The 13480-nt window shown below is 38.7% G+C and overlaps 1 protein-coding gene and 1 long non-coding RNA gene across 2 annotated transcripts; one reads left to right on the forward strand and one right to left on the reverse strand.

Annotated features, from left to right (window-relative positions):
* Positions 1–434: 434 nt before the first annotated feature.
* Positions 435–9395, reverse strand: LOC116052266. Its single transcript, XR_004105554.2, has 3 exons — positions 8673–9395; positions 4721–4837; positions 435–1614 (listed from the first exon to the last, which is right to left on the reverse strand). It is a non-coding gene; the product is annotated as an uncharacterized LOC116052266 (long non-coding RNA).
* Positions 9394–12021, forward strand: nkx3-2 (NK3 homeobox 2). The gene is made up of 2 exons (XM_031302799.2): positions 9394–10045; positions 10775–12021. Exons 1-2 carry the CDS (start codon positions 9676–9678, stop codon positions 11197–11199), a joined length of 795 nt encoding a protein of 264 aa, XP_031158659.1. The 5' UTR covers positions 9394–9675; the 3' UTR covers positions 11200–12021.
* The last annotated feature ends 1459 nt before the right edge of the window (positions 12022–13480 follow it).

Consider the following 13480-nt stretch of genomic DNA (forward strand, 5'->3'; position numbering starts at 1 on the left):
TCACTCACTGATGCCATTTGGAGAGACTTGAGACGTAATTTTTATTATGTCGTTTGCATTGTAGTCCAAAATGATTTTTGAATTTGCCAAGCAGGTTTCTACTGCTTAGTATTAGCAGTTTAAGGCACATTAGACTGATTTATAGGCAGCATGTTTTATGTATGAGGTGGAGGACTGCTTTCAGCTCAGCAGGGACCTCACAGCAAGAACTTAGAAAGGTAGAGAAAGCAGCAACACATAATATTCTAAATATATGTATGTTTAACTGCTGCTGCACAAATCTGGACAAATGCTAACCTGCTTTTAGGTGATTTTAATCTACTGTACCTGAACGTATTTTTGCATGTTTTCGGTTATCTAGCCCTTGATGGGGTTCGTACGATCCATGGATCAGTCATGTTATAGAGATCAACTGTACAAAAAATATTGTAAAATAGTTTTTACAAAATGAAATATTTATTCAAAATGGATAAAAACAATGTACAGAAGAAATATAAATCACCATAAATACAAATCATACCATACTACTTGAGCTAAAACCATTAGTCATTAAGGGATATACAGAAAATGAATAACCATATAACCATAACCATTATCAGAATCGATTATTCATTTCACAATACTTTTTTTTTTTTTTTTTTTTTTTTTTAACCAACAATGCCAAATATTGGCTGTTTGTACTGTAATTGCTTGAGAATTTGCTCCTGGGATTGCCTTATTTTCCCCTTTTTTTTACAACATTGAGAACATAATTGATAATGGAAAATAATCATTAGTTGCAGCCCTACATATGACAACCAGCTTTCCACAGCATTCTTTAGCAGGAACAATGTTATGTCAGTCCATCAAAGCTGCAGATTGACATTAGGATTATCCATACACATTAAGAGATGCTGTGTTTTAAAAAAAATATGAAAAAAGGTTGAAAAGAGTTCAGCATTTGTTTTGAAAAATGGAGATTCAACATTTTACCCACTGATTCATGGTGCAGGTGAAAAACTGTATTTACACTGTATTATATGCACTAATAGAGTGAATATTGTATTTAGTAAAAGCTATTTTGAAAAGATACATGTTGTAAACTTAGTATTGATGGAGATAGTAAGTACTCAGATATTTACGTATGTAAAAGTACACAAGTATTAGTATCAAAATATACTCAAAGTACCAAAAGTAAAAGTACTCATTATGTAGAATGGCCCTTTTCAGAATCATATATAGGCTATTTTATTACTGGATTATAATATTTGATGCATTAATGTGTACATCACTTTAATGTTGCAGATGGTAAAGGTGGAGCTAATTAGAATTATTTTAAATACTGCTGTGTATCTTAATCTATAATGTATCATCATTTATTAGTTGATTATATTTCTTATTAATAATCTGAATCGGCAAAGAAACTAAAGCTGTCAGATAAATGTAGTGGAGTAAAAAGTACAATATTTGCTTCCAAGATGTAGTGGAGTAGAAGTATAAAGTAGCATAAAATGGAATTACTCAAGTAAAGAACAAGTACCTCAAAATTACAGTCCAGTTTGGGACTCTTCATAATGGGTGGTGCAGGTTATGTGGATTCTGGCAGGACACACTGCACCGGCATCACTTCAGCATCTAAATGTGAAGGGAAAACATCTGACTGATACAAGACACCAACAACATAAGCTGCCTCAAACCTCCTCACATCTCCTCACTTTGCCTCTTAAGCAGGTCTGCTGGGGAGGCGCGCTGCAGTTTATCCAGCAGAGAGCTGTGGAAAGATGGTGGTTTCACACAGCTGTCAACTGGAATAGAGGTAACTGCTGAGGGGATCCTCGCAGGCTGCAGGGATAAGGGGGCTCCCTCACTGCTGCTGCCTCTCTGCACTGGGAGTGGTCTTTCCTCTACTGGGGATTTGGCCAGCACTGAACATAATGCTCCCCCATTCAGCCACTCCTCTCACAAGACATAAAAGTTAACAGGTGTTTAACGTCAGAAGTGTTTCATACGAGAGTCATAGAAATAGCCAGCGGCAGGCAGCAGGGAGGGGTGGTGGCTTAGAGTCTTAAAAGTGTTTTTTCTTTTTCTTTTTCTTTTGCAGTATTTAAATAGTTCTGCAGTTGAGATGAGATTTGGATTGACTGCTGGCGTCTGAGCCTGCAAGAAATACACACCAGAATGCAGGATTATTTATAAAATGCCTGTTTACTGACCAACATTTTGGGGTCAGATGTGGTTGCAGTATGTCAGCATTGTTTGAAGTTTAAAAAGCATCTTATGTTTGGTCTGTCGCAATACAGAGTTTTAAAGAAAAACCTTTTTTAGCTTTACGATGCAAAATACATCATTTGTAGGCTGTTGCATTTTATATCTAGCTTTTTGCTGTAATGTTTAAAATGTGAGCTAACTTCCATTTACTTTTTAAAATTACAATAACCTATTGTATTGTGGTAGTTTGCTTCAGAAGAAAATGCAATGCAAAAAAGAAGTTGTAGTTATTCTCTTCTGGGTAGATGATACAAACTGGGTAATTTAAAGCCACTAAAAATCTTAAGTGCCCCACTACAACGCTCAGTATTTATAATTTAAAGCAACAATCAAAGTTAAAGTTGAGAAAAAAAACAGCTTATCATTTGATTATGTGTAGAGCTGCAACTAATAGTCAATGGACAGAAAATGAATTGGTCAGTTATAACTGACATTTCTAACTATTTTCTGACATTAGGCTATACAGAAAAATAACGATTATCAAAAATGACAGTACTAATCGTTAGTTGCAGCCCGTGAGTTGATCAGATTTGATTGACAAACATAACAACTGTCACCAGATTTCGATAAAAATGCTAAACTAGTGCAAGACAATTACTGTATGTGACATCACCTTTTTTGAACTCTTCCGCTGCTGTAAGTATTCACGGTGTCAAAATGTATAGCAATCCGCAGCTGAAAATAGTCCCCAATTAATGCACCATTTACTTCTGTTTGAGTAGCGTTTGATTAAAAACCACAGTGCCCAGCTGTTTCAGGAAATCACTTAGCTTTAAAAATTAAACTTTTTATTTGCTTCTACTTTTTAAAGATGTATGTTTTCAGCGAATGGGCTGAGTGCCACAGACAGTGTAGGGAATGATAGTAAAAACATGAATCTCTTCAATGCTATACATTTTACATACATTAATCGATTAGTCAACAGACAAAGCAAATCACCAACAATTCTGATAATTGATTAATCATTTACATCATTTATCAAGCGAACAGGCCTCCCCTGTGGGGAGTTTCTGCTTTTGTCCGTTTTACAGTATATCGTCAAAATGTATCTCTTTGTGTTTTGGACTGTTGGTCGGACAAAGATATTCAAATATGTCATGTTGAAAACCATGATGTTCAGTTTTTAGAATGTTCTGGATTATCGACTTCTACAAAAAAGAACCCATAGATTAATAGACAACAGCCCCACTTCTGTACTCTAAACTGTAACCACCTGTCAGAGAGGTAAATCTGTTCTGCAAATGCTTGTCTGCTGCTTTACAGTCTTTGACACCCACTTGAACAAAAGAAAAGGCCCATAATATCTCAAGAATGTCTAAATGATCCTTGGCGTTTTCATAACTACATCAACTCCCATGTTCAAAAGTGGTATTTCACATGTGACATGAAACCACTAAAAGGGGTCCGCTGCTTTGAAGGACGTCTTTATTTAGGCGTGAGCGGAGGAGAAAGGAAGCCGGTCGCAGAGACCTGAGCAGGCAGCCAGAGACTCTTCAGGACCTGAGAAGCCTTTCATGATGTGCTTGAGCTGCATGCATTATCTGTTGCGTGCCAGAGGCGGCTGGAAGATCGTTTGTCAGCACAGCAGAGCCAAAAAATAAACTATAAATCACGTCTGCACTATCTACACACATTAATTGGACTGTAACAGCGGGCTATCCCCCCATTTCTGCTCCTGTGTCTGCAGTAATGCAACCATTGCTGAGATGTTTTGAATAGCTTCCAAGAGACGCAGGATCTTCTCTCTGCTTGTCTCTTGCTTCCATTTACTGTATTAAGTGTTCTGTCCCAAGGGCTCTTCCATTTAGTGCTCCATCGCATGCAAGGATAATTTTTCTTTGGGAAAGAGGGTTCAATTGTAACTTAGGCGACTAAAAGCATACTTAAAGCTGGCAGTAACCCCCCTTCCCTTTCCTTCCACTTTCCAATGCTGAGGTTGATTAAGGGTGCTATCATGGTAGATCTGATATTTGGTGAGAAATCTAGAGGGCATTTTGGGAGCATTTACTGCAAATGACTCTTGGCAGTGCCCTCTCATGTATTGCTCCATCTGAATACAATTTGGCAGCTATTCTCACATAAGAAGCGGGGGGGGGGTGGGTAGTACAGTATGGCGTGCTGTGAGCCTCCTTCATACCAGCACGCAAGGGAAAAAAAATCCATGAACTGTCATAAACACACCCAGGAGAGAGGGGAAACGGAGACGTTACCACGGCAACTGGCATGTTGCTGCATCAGGCGTGATTTCTGTTTTAAACACCAGATTAAAGTTACAAGAAGAGGCAGGAAAAAAAGAGGAGCTGGTGGTGGGTGGAGGCAAACATAATAGTCTAATATGCCATTAAAGTTTATTTCTTTACTGGAAAGGTCTTGGGAATTTCACCCCGGTGTTAAACTGGAGGATAGCAGACAAAGAGTCTGGGGATATTAAGGAATTGTGTCATTGTAGGTAGAAAAAAGGAGAAAAATATACCTTTTCCCGGCATGGCTATTATGTAGTGATCATCTCATCTTTCCATAACAGCAGGTTGTCACCAGCAGAGGGAGACGTCCTGTCCAGGAACAGCAAACCAGTTCAGCTTTATGTTGACTGCAAATACAAAAAGTGTCTTTTTTTATGTTGATTTTTCATTATATGTTCACCCAATATCAGTGCCATACAATTGATTGATTAGTCCTCAAGAATTCCCATACATTATTAATCCTTTATCTCATTTATCAAGCAAAAATACCATAAATTCATAGGTTCCAGCTACTCAAATATGAGGATTTGCTGCTGTTTTATACTGTATAGTTGTAGATTGAATATTTTTTTGACAAAATAAGACATTTAAAGACACCATCCTGAGGCTGTAGGCTCATGTTATGGGCATTCTTTCATCTATTTTTCAACATGTGTAAAGACTAAATGAGAATGAATGACAAAAATAATCAACAAATGAATCAATAATGAAAATAAGCATGAGTTGCAGCTCTACATCTTATGTATCTTTCTATTTATATATATGGTGTATGTTATTTAATTTCTTTCAAATGTGATTTGACATATACTGACAGACAGTTGAAAAAAACAAACAATGCAGCAATAAAATTTCCATTTTCTACTTTTAAAAGTATTGCTATACTTCTCCTGCTCCTAATTATAATTCATAATAATAAAAATGCACCATATCCTGAATGCGACAGCTCATGGTATATCGCTGTAAGTCTGCAGCTGTGGTGGAATGAGTCAAGTACTGTACTTAAGTACAAATTTGAGGTACTTCTTAGTAGTTCTTTACTTGAGTTTTGACATACTACTCCACAACATTATTTGAGAGCTAAAGTTACTACATGTGATCAGTATATGAAATATGAGGCAGCATTATAGATTAAACTGTATATTATGAAGTAGTTACAATTAGCTCCACCTCGACCAACTACAACATTAAAGTAGCACTTACATTTTACTGTAATAGCTATGTAATAATAGTACACTGAAGGGGGGCCATTCTGCATTCTGAGTACGTTTGATACTTTAAGTACATTTTGTTGCTCATACTTCTGTACTTTTGATTGCAGGACTTTTACATGTGATAGAGTATTTTTTTTATTGTGTAGCTACTTTTACTTAAGTTGATTATCATCATACATGAATTGGCTTTTGTTACTGCCATCCCACAGACAACGTACTGACCTGAAATAGGCCACTAAATGTTACATTTGAATGTAATATCCATTCAATTATGCTTCCCTTAATTACAGAATGAAATCTCAGGAAATATGAGAAATATTGGGTACAAGCTTCTTATAATTTACTTAATTTAGAGTTGTTATATGGTTATAGTTTCTTCTTTTGTAGTTGTTTTCAAAAAAATAATTACATACATTTTCAGTTGCTCAGATGATCACCTTCACTGTACTCTAAATAAGAATCCCATCAACCCAGCAGAGTATCTGTTTTAAATGCCCCTGCAGTCTGAATGAAAACCAAGCTGCTGTTTACATTTCCTGCCACTTACAGCTACTTACTGCTTATTACTCTTCCTCGCAGTGTGGTTACCAAAACACAGAGTAACCCGTGGAGCTCTGTTTGACATCACATTGATAGGCGCACACTGACTCACTTTGTTGGAGAATTGGCAGACAGTCTTATTTATTTTCCATTTTTTTTCTCTCTGGGTAAAGCCGATTGTGTATACGGGTCAGTGAGGCTGGTTTTAGGGCAAAATACAACAGTATGGTATGAAAAAAACGCATGAAGGACAGAGAGAAGAAAAACTTCTTACAGTACAAGAGAATTTAAAAACTATGTAATGTACCACTTGTGTATTGGCCTTGGGTGAAATTAGTATAGTTTCTAAAGGGCAGGGTGTGTGAAAATATCCAGATGGTGTCAGTGGTTTGTGCTTTTCCCAGTTGTGTTTTCATTGCTTGTGGTGATCCAGACTTTCATCCCCGAGGTCACATCCAGCCCCGAGACAATGCCACATCATTTCATTCAATTGATTTCCACAGAGCAAGACGATACAGTTCAACCGAGTTAGAGTGTTTAGGTGGTTTACAGAAGTTTAAAAAAAGAAGCATCTGTCTTTGCAGCAGTAAATCATTACAACAATGTCTTCATATATAATAATAATAATAATAATAATAATAATAATATTAATAGTGCAGGCTCTAATGCACAGACTGAACGTCAGTGTGTTTTGACCCTAAAGCTACAAGATGTCAAAAAGTCAAGATGAAGAGGTATTTTCAGTGGCCACTAGATGGTATAATATATGCATGCAACGGGTTTGCCCAAGGTGACAGCAGCACTGAAGTTAGATTAATATTATGACAAGACCTGTAGCCCAATAATTATTTTTTTTCTTTCTTTATTATTGTCATAATTCTGAGGACAACAAAGATCTCAATAAGCGTAATGCTTTATACACCACGAGTAGTGCGTGGTCTATCACAAAAACAAGTGCGAGGAGAGAAAATATTCATTTATTTTACGGGTCAATATTTAAAACACACGATGATTTAATCCGCCTTTTCATAGACTTGTATCAGTAAACGCCCCATGAATTAGGCCTCAGGGAATTAGGAGTAATGACAAAGCTTCAGAGATTAGAAAAATAAATACATTTTAAGTTTAAAGTCAGTGAGTCGTTAGTATCTCAAAATCAGCTGTTACGCGCTTAGTCGCAGACGGTTACCGTGCAGAATATAGACTCAAAAGACGGATGCAAATGAAAACAACACCATAAAAATCAGGTCCACTCTGTTCAGCAGCTGATCTTTTAGTTTTAGATTTTTTAAAAACCAAATAGCGAACAGTTCAGCAGTAATACGATTATTATTAGTATTGTTGTTATTATTATCATTAGGCCCATGTCATGATTATTATTGAAATGATTTTCATTTATTATTGAATGCCTTATTTTATTAAACACTCGATGCAGCGCTGAAGTAATCAGGCCACTTTAATTCATATTATTTATTATAGACCAACAGCCTGATTCATTTCACTTCATATATTTCATACATTAAATAATTACCAGTCTTAAGAGTTCAGGGTTATTTATTAAAGCTGGTTAAATTCATGAAGACTGATAAAGCAGATGGAATGGAACAATACCACAGAAACACTTAATTATAAGAAAACAGTTATTAGCCTGCCGGATACAACATGACGGCATGAATGCCTCAAAGCATTCACACCTTTTTCTAATAGTCTAAGAAATCAACTGTTATTAAATAATAGCGGCCTTATATCAGCTTAATAAAATATCTCCCCTGCGCGGTAAGCCGAGTAAAACCATCTTTTAGCTTATGTTATTTCCTAAAATATAATGTTAAGAAACATTAGAATTGTAAATGGTTGAATGAAAAACAAAACAAACAAAAAACAGAAAAGCTGTGAGATCTGCTCTGTAGACTGGCGACGTGAAAAACGACAGAGGTCACGATCCGGATCTGCAGCGACAGATGTTTGTCCGCTTAAACCCCCGACAGAGCTGAGTTCCGCACTTCATATTTAATAAAAACAAATGCTTAATAATCCTCATGTTCGCCATTATGACGTTTAGAGGTATATAAACAGAGGGTCAATATGTAAAAGAAACAAACACGCTTTCATTTTATGCTACAAACAATGAAATCTAAAAGTGATTTATTATATAGAAACCGACTTCTTTTATGGAGTCAAATATTCTAATAGTAGAAGGAGGTCATTTCAGCTGTTTCAGACTATGTTTTAGATTTTTCCACAAATAGAAATCAGTGTTAATGGGATGTTCCACAGACTGACTGGTGCTAAAAACGAATATATAACCTATTAGGCATATCAGCTATTTTTCCTCGTCTAATGAAACCGTTTCACATTATAAGTCAACAGTCAGTCAATTTACTTGTTTTTAAACTCATATTTAAGGCAATATAAACACGCTGAGGCCTACCTGGTCATGGCGATCCATGATGCAGGCTGCCAAGGAAGTGACAAAAGTGAGCACTTCGATGACTTAAAAGATTAAATGAAATGTAGATATAGTAAATCGGTAACAATCTGACACACGTTGTTCAGTCCAAAATGTTACCAAAGAAAAACCATCACATTACGCGTTACGCGCCGGACTCCCAGCAGACCTGTTTGGATGATGAAGGGTTAAGTTAAAAAATATATGTCATATCCTACGAATTTATTGTCCTGATGCTGCATTCAAGTGATGCACGGAAAATGGGAGACACGACTTTCCTATTTTATTTTCGGCTTGTGTTGCTGCTAAAATCGGTTTTCTTGCATCTCAGACTTTTACGCACGGAACTTTCTTTTTCTGACTGCATCAACTTTGAACATTAACAACACAGACCATTCTGCCCTTTAACCAAATTAATCATAAATCAACAATTAAGTTACAAGCCATGTAGAGAAACAGTCTGCTCCCCTGTTTTGGAAAAACTTTCAGTTGAAATAGTTTGTGTGGTTGCAACCTGCATGTCAGTTCGGCCTCCTGTAAAAAAAAAAAAAAAAAAAAACGTCGATAACATTTCTTTAACTTTTTCCCACCCGGTTGAAAGCAGCATGACGTAGTTAACAGTGCCCAATCGTGAAACGTCTTCCCTCGTCTCCGGGCCAATAGGAGGCGACGAGGAGTGCCTGTCAGTCACAGGTAAGGGTGGATGGTAAAAAAAAATTGGGTGAAAAGGGCCGGAGACTGAAGCGAGCCCGGGCTGATGGCAGAGCTATGCGGAGGAGCAGCATCGTGCCTGCGGATGTAGCAGAAACTTTCCACGGCTTCTCCAGCAGGGATGCGACCAGGAACCAACACTGGAGGAAGTAAGTTAAGCGATAGCAGTGCTCCACGGAGGGAGTAGCCTAAAATGCGGATGAACTGACATTTACTCCTCTACCCTGGCCGGTTAATCAACTTCAAGAACCGAGCAAATTTCGCTTTTTTGAAAATGGCCGTTCGTGGTAACTCGCTGATGCCTTTCTCAATCCAAGCCATCCTGAACAAAAAGGACGACAGCCGACACTTGCCAAATTTGGACATGTGCTTCTCCAAAACGGCGTGCTGGAAAATATTTGGGGAGATGAACGGCGGGTCTCGGAGAGAAGATGGGGAAGCTTGTGAGCCGACGGACCAGAAAAGCTACGACTCAGACTCGGGACTCAGCGATGTCAACGACAGCAAGACTCCAGGCGTGTGCAAGTCAGAGAAAGACGGAGACCCTACATCGGATGTACCGGAGGAAAGTTTGCAGGAGGAGACGGACCACGAGTCTGCAGCTGCGGAAAACGCAAAGAGTGACAGTGAGCCTAATAATGCAGGTGAGTAGGGCTGAAAGACTAACATGCAATTGTACACAAAACAAAAATAAAGTGTGGCTCTCTGGTTTGAATACAACTTAACGACTCAATGAAACTTCGGACTTTAAAACAGATACGTTTACAGTGCATAGAGTCGAGTACTCTTTTAACAGTGCAGTTTGATCCTGCTACAGTTTCGCAGAATAATAACGGGCTCTGGTTGTGTTATTGTAGGATATCAGGTCTATTTGCAAAATCGCTCCGCATGCCGCAACTTTTACGCACGAATTGTCTATAGTTTTACGAATGACTATTAATGGATACCCTGGCTTATATAGTCGAACTGTCACTATAGCACTAATTGTTATGTATTCTTTGGAGTCATCAGAGCTGTCAGGTAATTTATTCTGCAATGGCTCGATTTAAGGTTGTATAAAAGTTAAAAACTACCAGACTCATGCGTTTAATTGAATCCTATTTTAAGGAAACAAACTCCAACTCGTACTAAATAAACATCAGATGAATTCATGGAAGTTCATTTCGAACAACTTGCTAGAAAACTGAAAGCCCTGCTGTGTGTGCACACTATGATTCAATTTGATTTGTCCCTTTTTTGTTTTAATCAGTCACATCCAAAAACACGCACCAATCTCACTTGAAATCAGCATGTGTGATTCCAGCTGCATTAAAAATAACAAACACATACATAAATAAACTTGCATGTTGCATCTGCGTGTCTCCCTCTTCCAGACTCCAGTACCCTGGACGAGAAGAGCCTGGCCCAGCCCAAACAGCGGAAAAAGCGCTCCAGGGCCGCCTTCTCTCATGCGCAGGTCTTCGAGCTGGAGCGTCGCTTCAACCACCAGCGGTACCTGTCCGGGCCGGAGCGGGCGGACCTGGCGGCCTCCCTGAAGCTCACAGAGACTCAGGTCAAGATCTGGTTCCAGAACCGCCGGTACAAGACGAAACGTCGCCAAATGGCTGCCGACCTGATGGCGTCGACCCCGGCAGCCAAGAAGGTGGCGGTGAAAGTTTTGGTGCGGGACGACCAGAGACAGTACAGCCCGGGAGAGATCCTGAGGCCCCCGCTGCTCTCCCTGCAGCCGTCCTACTATTACCCCTACGCCTACTGCCTCCCTGCATGGACACTCTCTGCATGTGCGGGGAATCAGTGAGAACTCGGTGACTGTATTTATTCATTTTTGTTTGATTATTTTGCTCCCAGGAAATCAAACTAACTATACTTGTTTTCTGACAAGAGGATGAGACCTGAGGGGACTGTTAATCTGCTCATCGTGTTGCCCAGGCCAGACCAGGGGTTCCCAAACCGTTTTTTTTCACATCCTCAAATACTTAAAAACGACTCCTTCTTTCATTTATTAAGAGCCTGAGGAACCCCGTTAAAGAAGAGATTTCTAATGGTTTATAGGCTATTAAATCACAACTGTCTGAACTGTAGGTGAGCGGGGAGACTGGACCTCCTTATTAAATGTCAGTATGTTAACCTCTAAAGGAGTGACACAGTAATAACATAATAATAACTCGGAGCCCCTCAAGGACCTCTGACGCCCCCCGGGCTCCACTTTGGGGAACAGGCGGCCTAAATAGACTGAAAATGTCACCTTATGTTGGTTTATATTTTACATGCGCCTTCCTACCTCTGCAGTGATTGGAAATAGGCATATTCCATTGACTTTTCATACAACTGTCTTAATTACAGGTTGTGTTTTTGTTTCTTGCTGTGTTTGTAAAGGTAAGATTTCAGCACTTTTTTTTTAGCTATATACGTTACATTACTTTAATGTAAAATACATTACAGTGTGGGCATGTACAGTGTCAGACTGAGAGGAGGCGGTCACTTGTGTTATTGGCCTGAAAGGGATCTCGTGGCAGGAAGCAGGCTTTAAAACAGACCAGCTTCTTATTGAAATGTACATGTGTTATGTGTGTTAAATGATTGTTTAGATCGAAAAAACATTAAAACATATCAGGCATCACTTTCATTTGGATGCAATTTTATTTTAAGGTTTTAGGCTACCAAGTGTAGCCTAATATTGGAACGGAGACGTTTTTCTGTAATATTTTACCAATAGGCTTATACGAATAGAAATGTATTATTTACAGATGCACTGGTTTACAAATTATCTTTAATTTGACAACTAAGTGACTAAGGAAAAAAAAAAAAAAAACACATTAACTATTAGCCTATAGTGCTTAAAATTATAACTACTACAACCTGTGTTTTTACAAGCCTCGCTTTCTTGTACAAACGGATACAATGTTTTACGCTCTCATCTCAAGGTTTAAATAAATTAATAATTGGCCTACATATAAAACTGAAACGGCTTATACTTCATTAATTGTCATATTTTCATTAACAGGTTGGTTTAGGACAGCGTTTTGTGTTTTGGGAGCACATTGATGACAAATATGCAATAAATAGAAACGCGTTTATTCATCCATTTATTTTATAGGGACCAGCTTTGTTTTACGCATTTTCGCGGGTAAAATGGGGTTGTTATTATCGAAACTGTAGCTATTTCCCCCTAAATACCTAAACTTCCTCATGATGCTCGTGCTATACACTCAGACCTTATTGATGTCATCTAGGCCACTATGTCTTTCTTCCCAAACACACCTGTCAAACAATGATCAATAGATTCCCGGACAGGGCAAACTGACAGCTATACCTTTAGGGCTGTGTCAACACAAGGAGAGGAGTATTCTGGGGTTAAGGAGGCCCAAATTTAAGTCAAAGAAGGAAGAGTTAGCAGATCGCAAAAAGCATATTTTATCCAAACATTAAAATAGCCTATGCTTTAAATACTGGAATTGAATTATTACGGGAGTACCCTGTTATTCTGTCTCCACTAACAGCCTTGATGTTAAGTCGGGGTCAGCAGGGAGCTGCCGTAAATCAGCCATCCATCTTTGGCCACATCCCCTACAGACACATAACACACATTAACACAATCTGCGGGATGCTGTATATAGCCATCAGTAATATAAAGGTATTAAGGTGAGGGTAGGCTAAATAAAGAAAACAGATGTCCAAGAAATCACAATTTTTTACAGCATAGCCAAGTTGTACTTCTATAAGATGAAACATGGACAATGAAAGCACCATAAGACAGGTTATTGTCATTGCAAAATTACGTTTGGTAACTTCCAGTGACCAGCGGCAAGAGCACTGAGCCGCTGCGTCTCCGGACACAATGGTGGACACAACCGGGAACATTTGTATTTTAGCCCTAAAAGCACTGCGCAATGACACCACGCACCAACCAACACCCGGGCATATGCAGGGTTTTTGGCTGTTCAGTCCCTCATCTTCAACAGTCATCACGAACGGCGCCTATATAAAATCTGATCTCCTTGATGTTAGCCTATTATGCCATCTCCAGCAGCAATGATGCTGCTCATTGGCTGCTCTGAGGCTTGAAGGACAGAGAGGGC

Source organism: Sander lucioperca, chromosome 1, assembly GCF_008315115.2.
Source record: "Sander lucioperca isolate FBNREF2018 chromosome 1, SLUC_FBN_1.2, whole genome shotgun sequence".
Taxonomy (NCBI): domain Eukaryota; kingdom Metazoa; phylum Chordata; class Actinopteri; order Perciformes; family Percidae; genus Sander; species Sander lucioperca.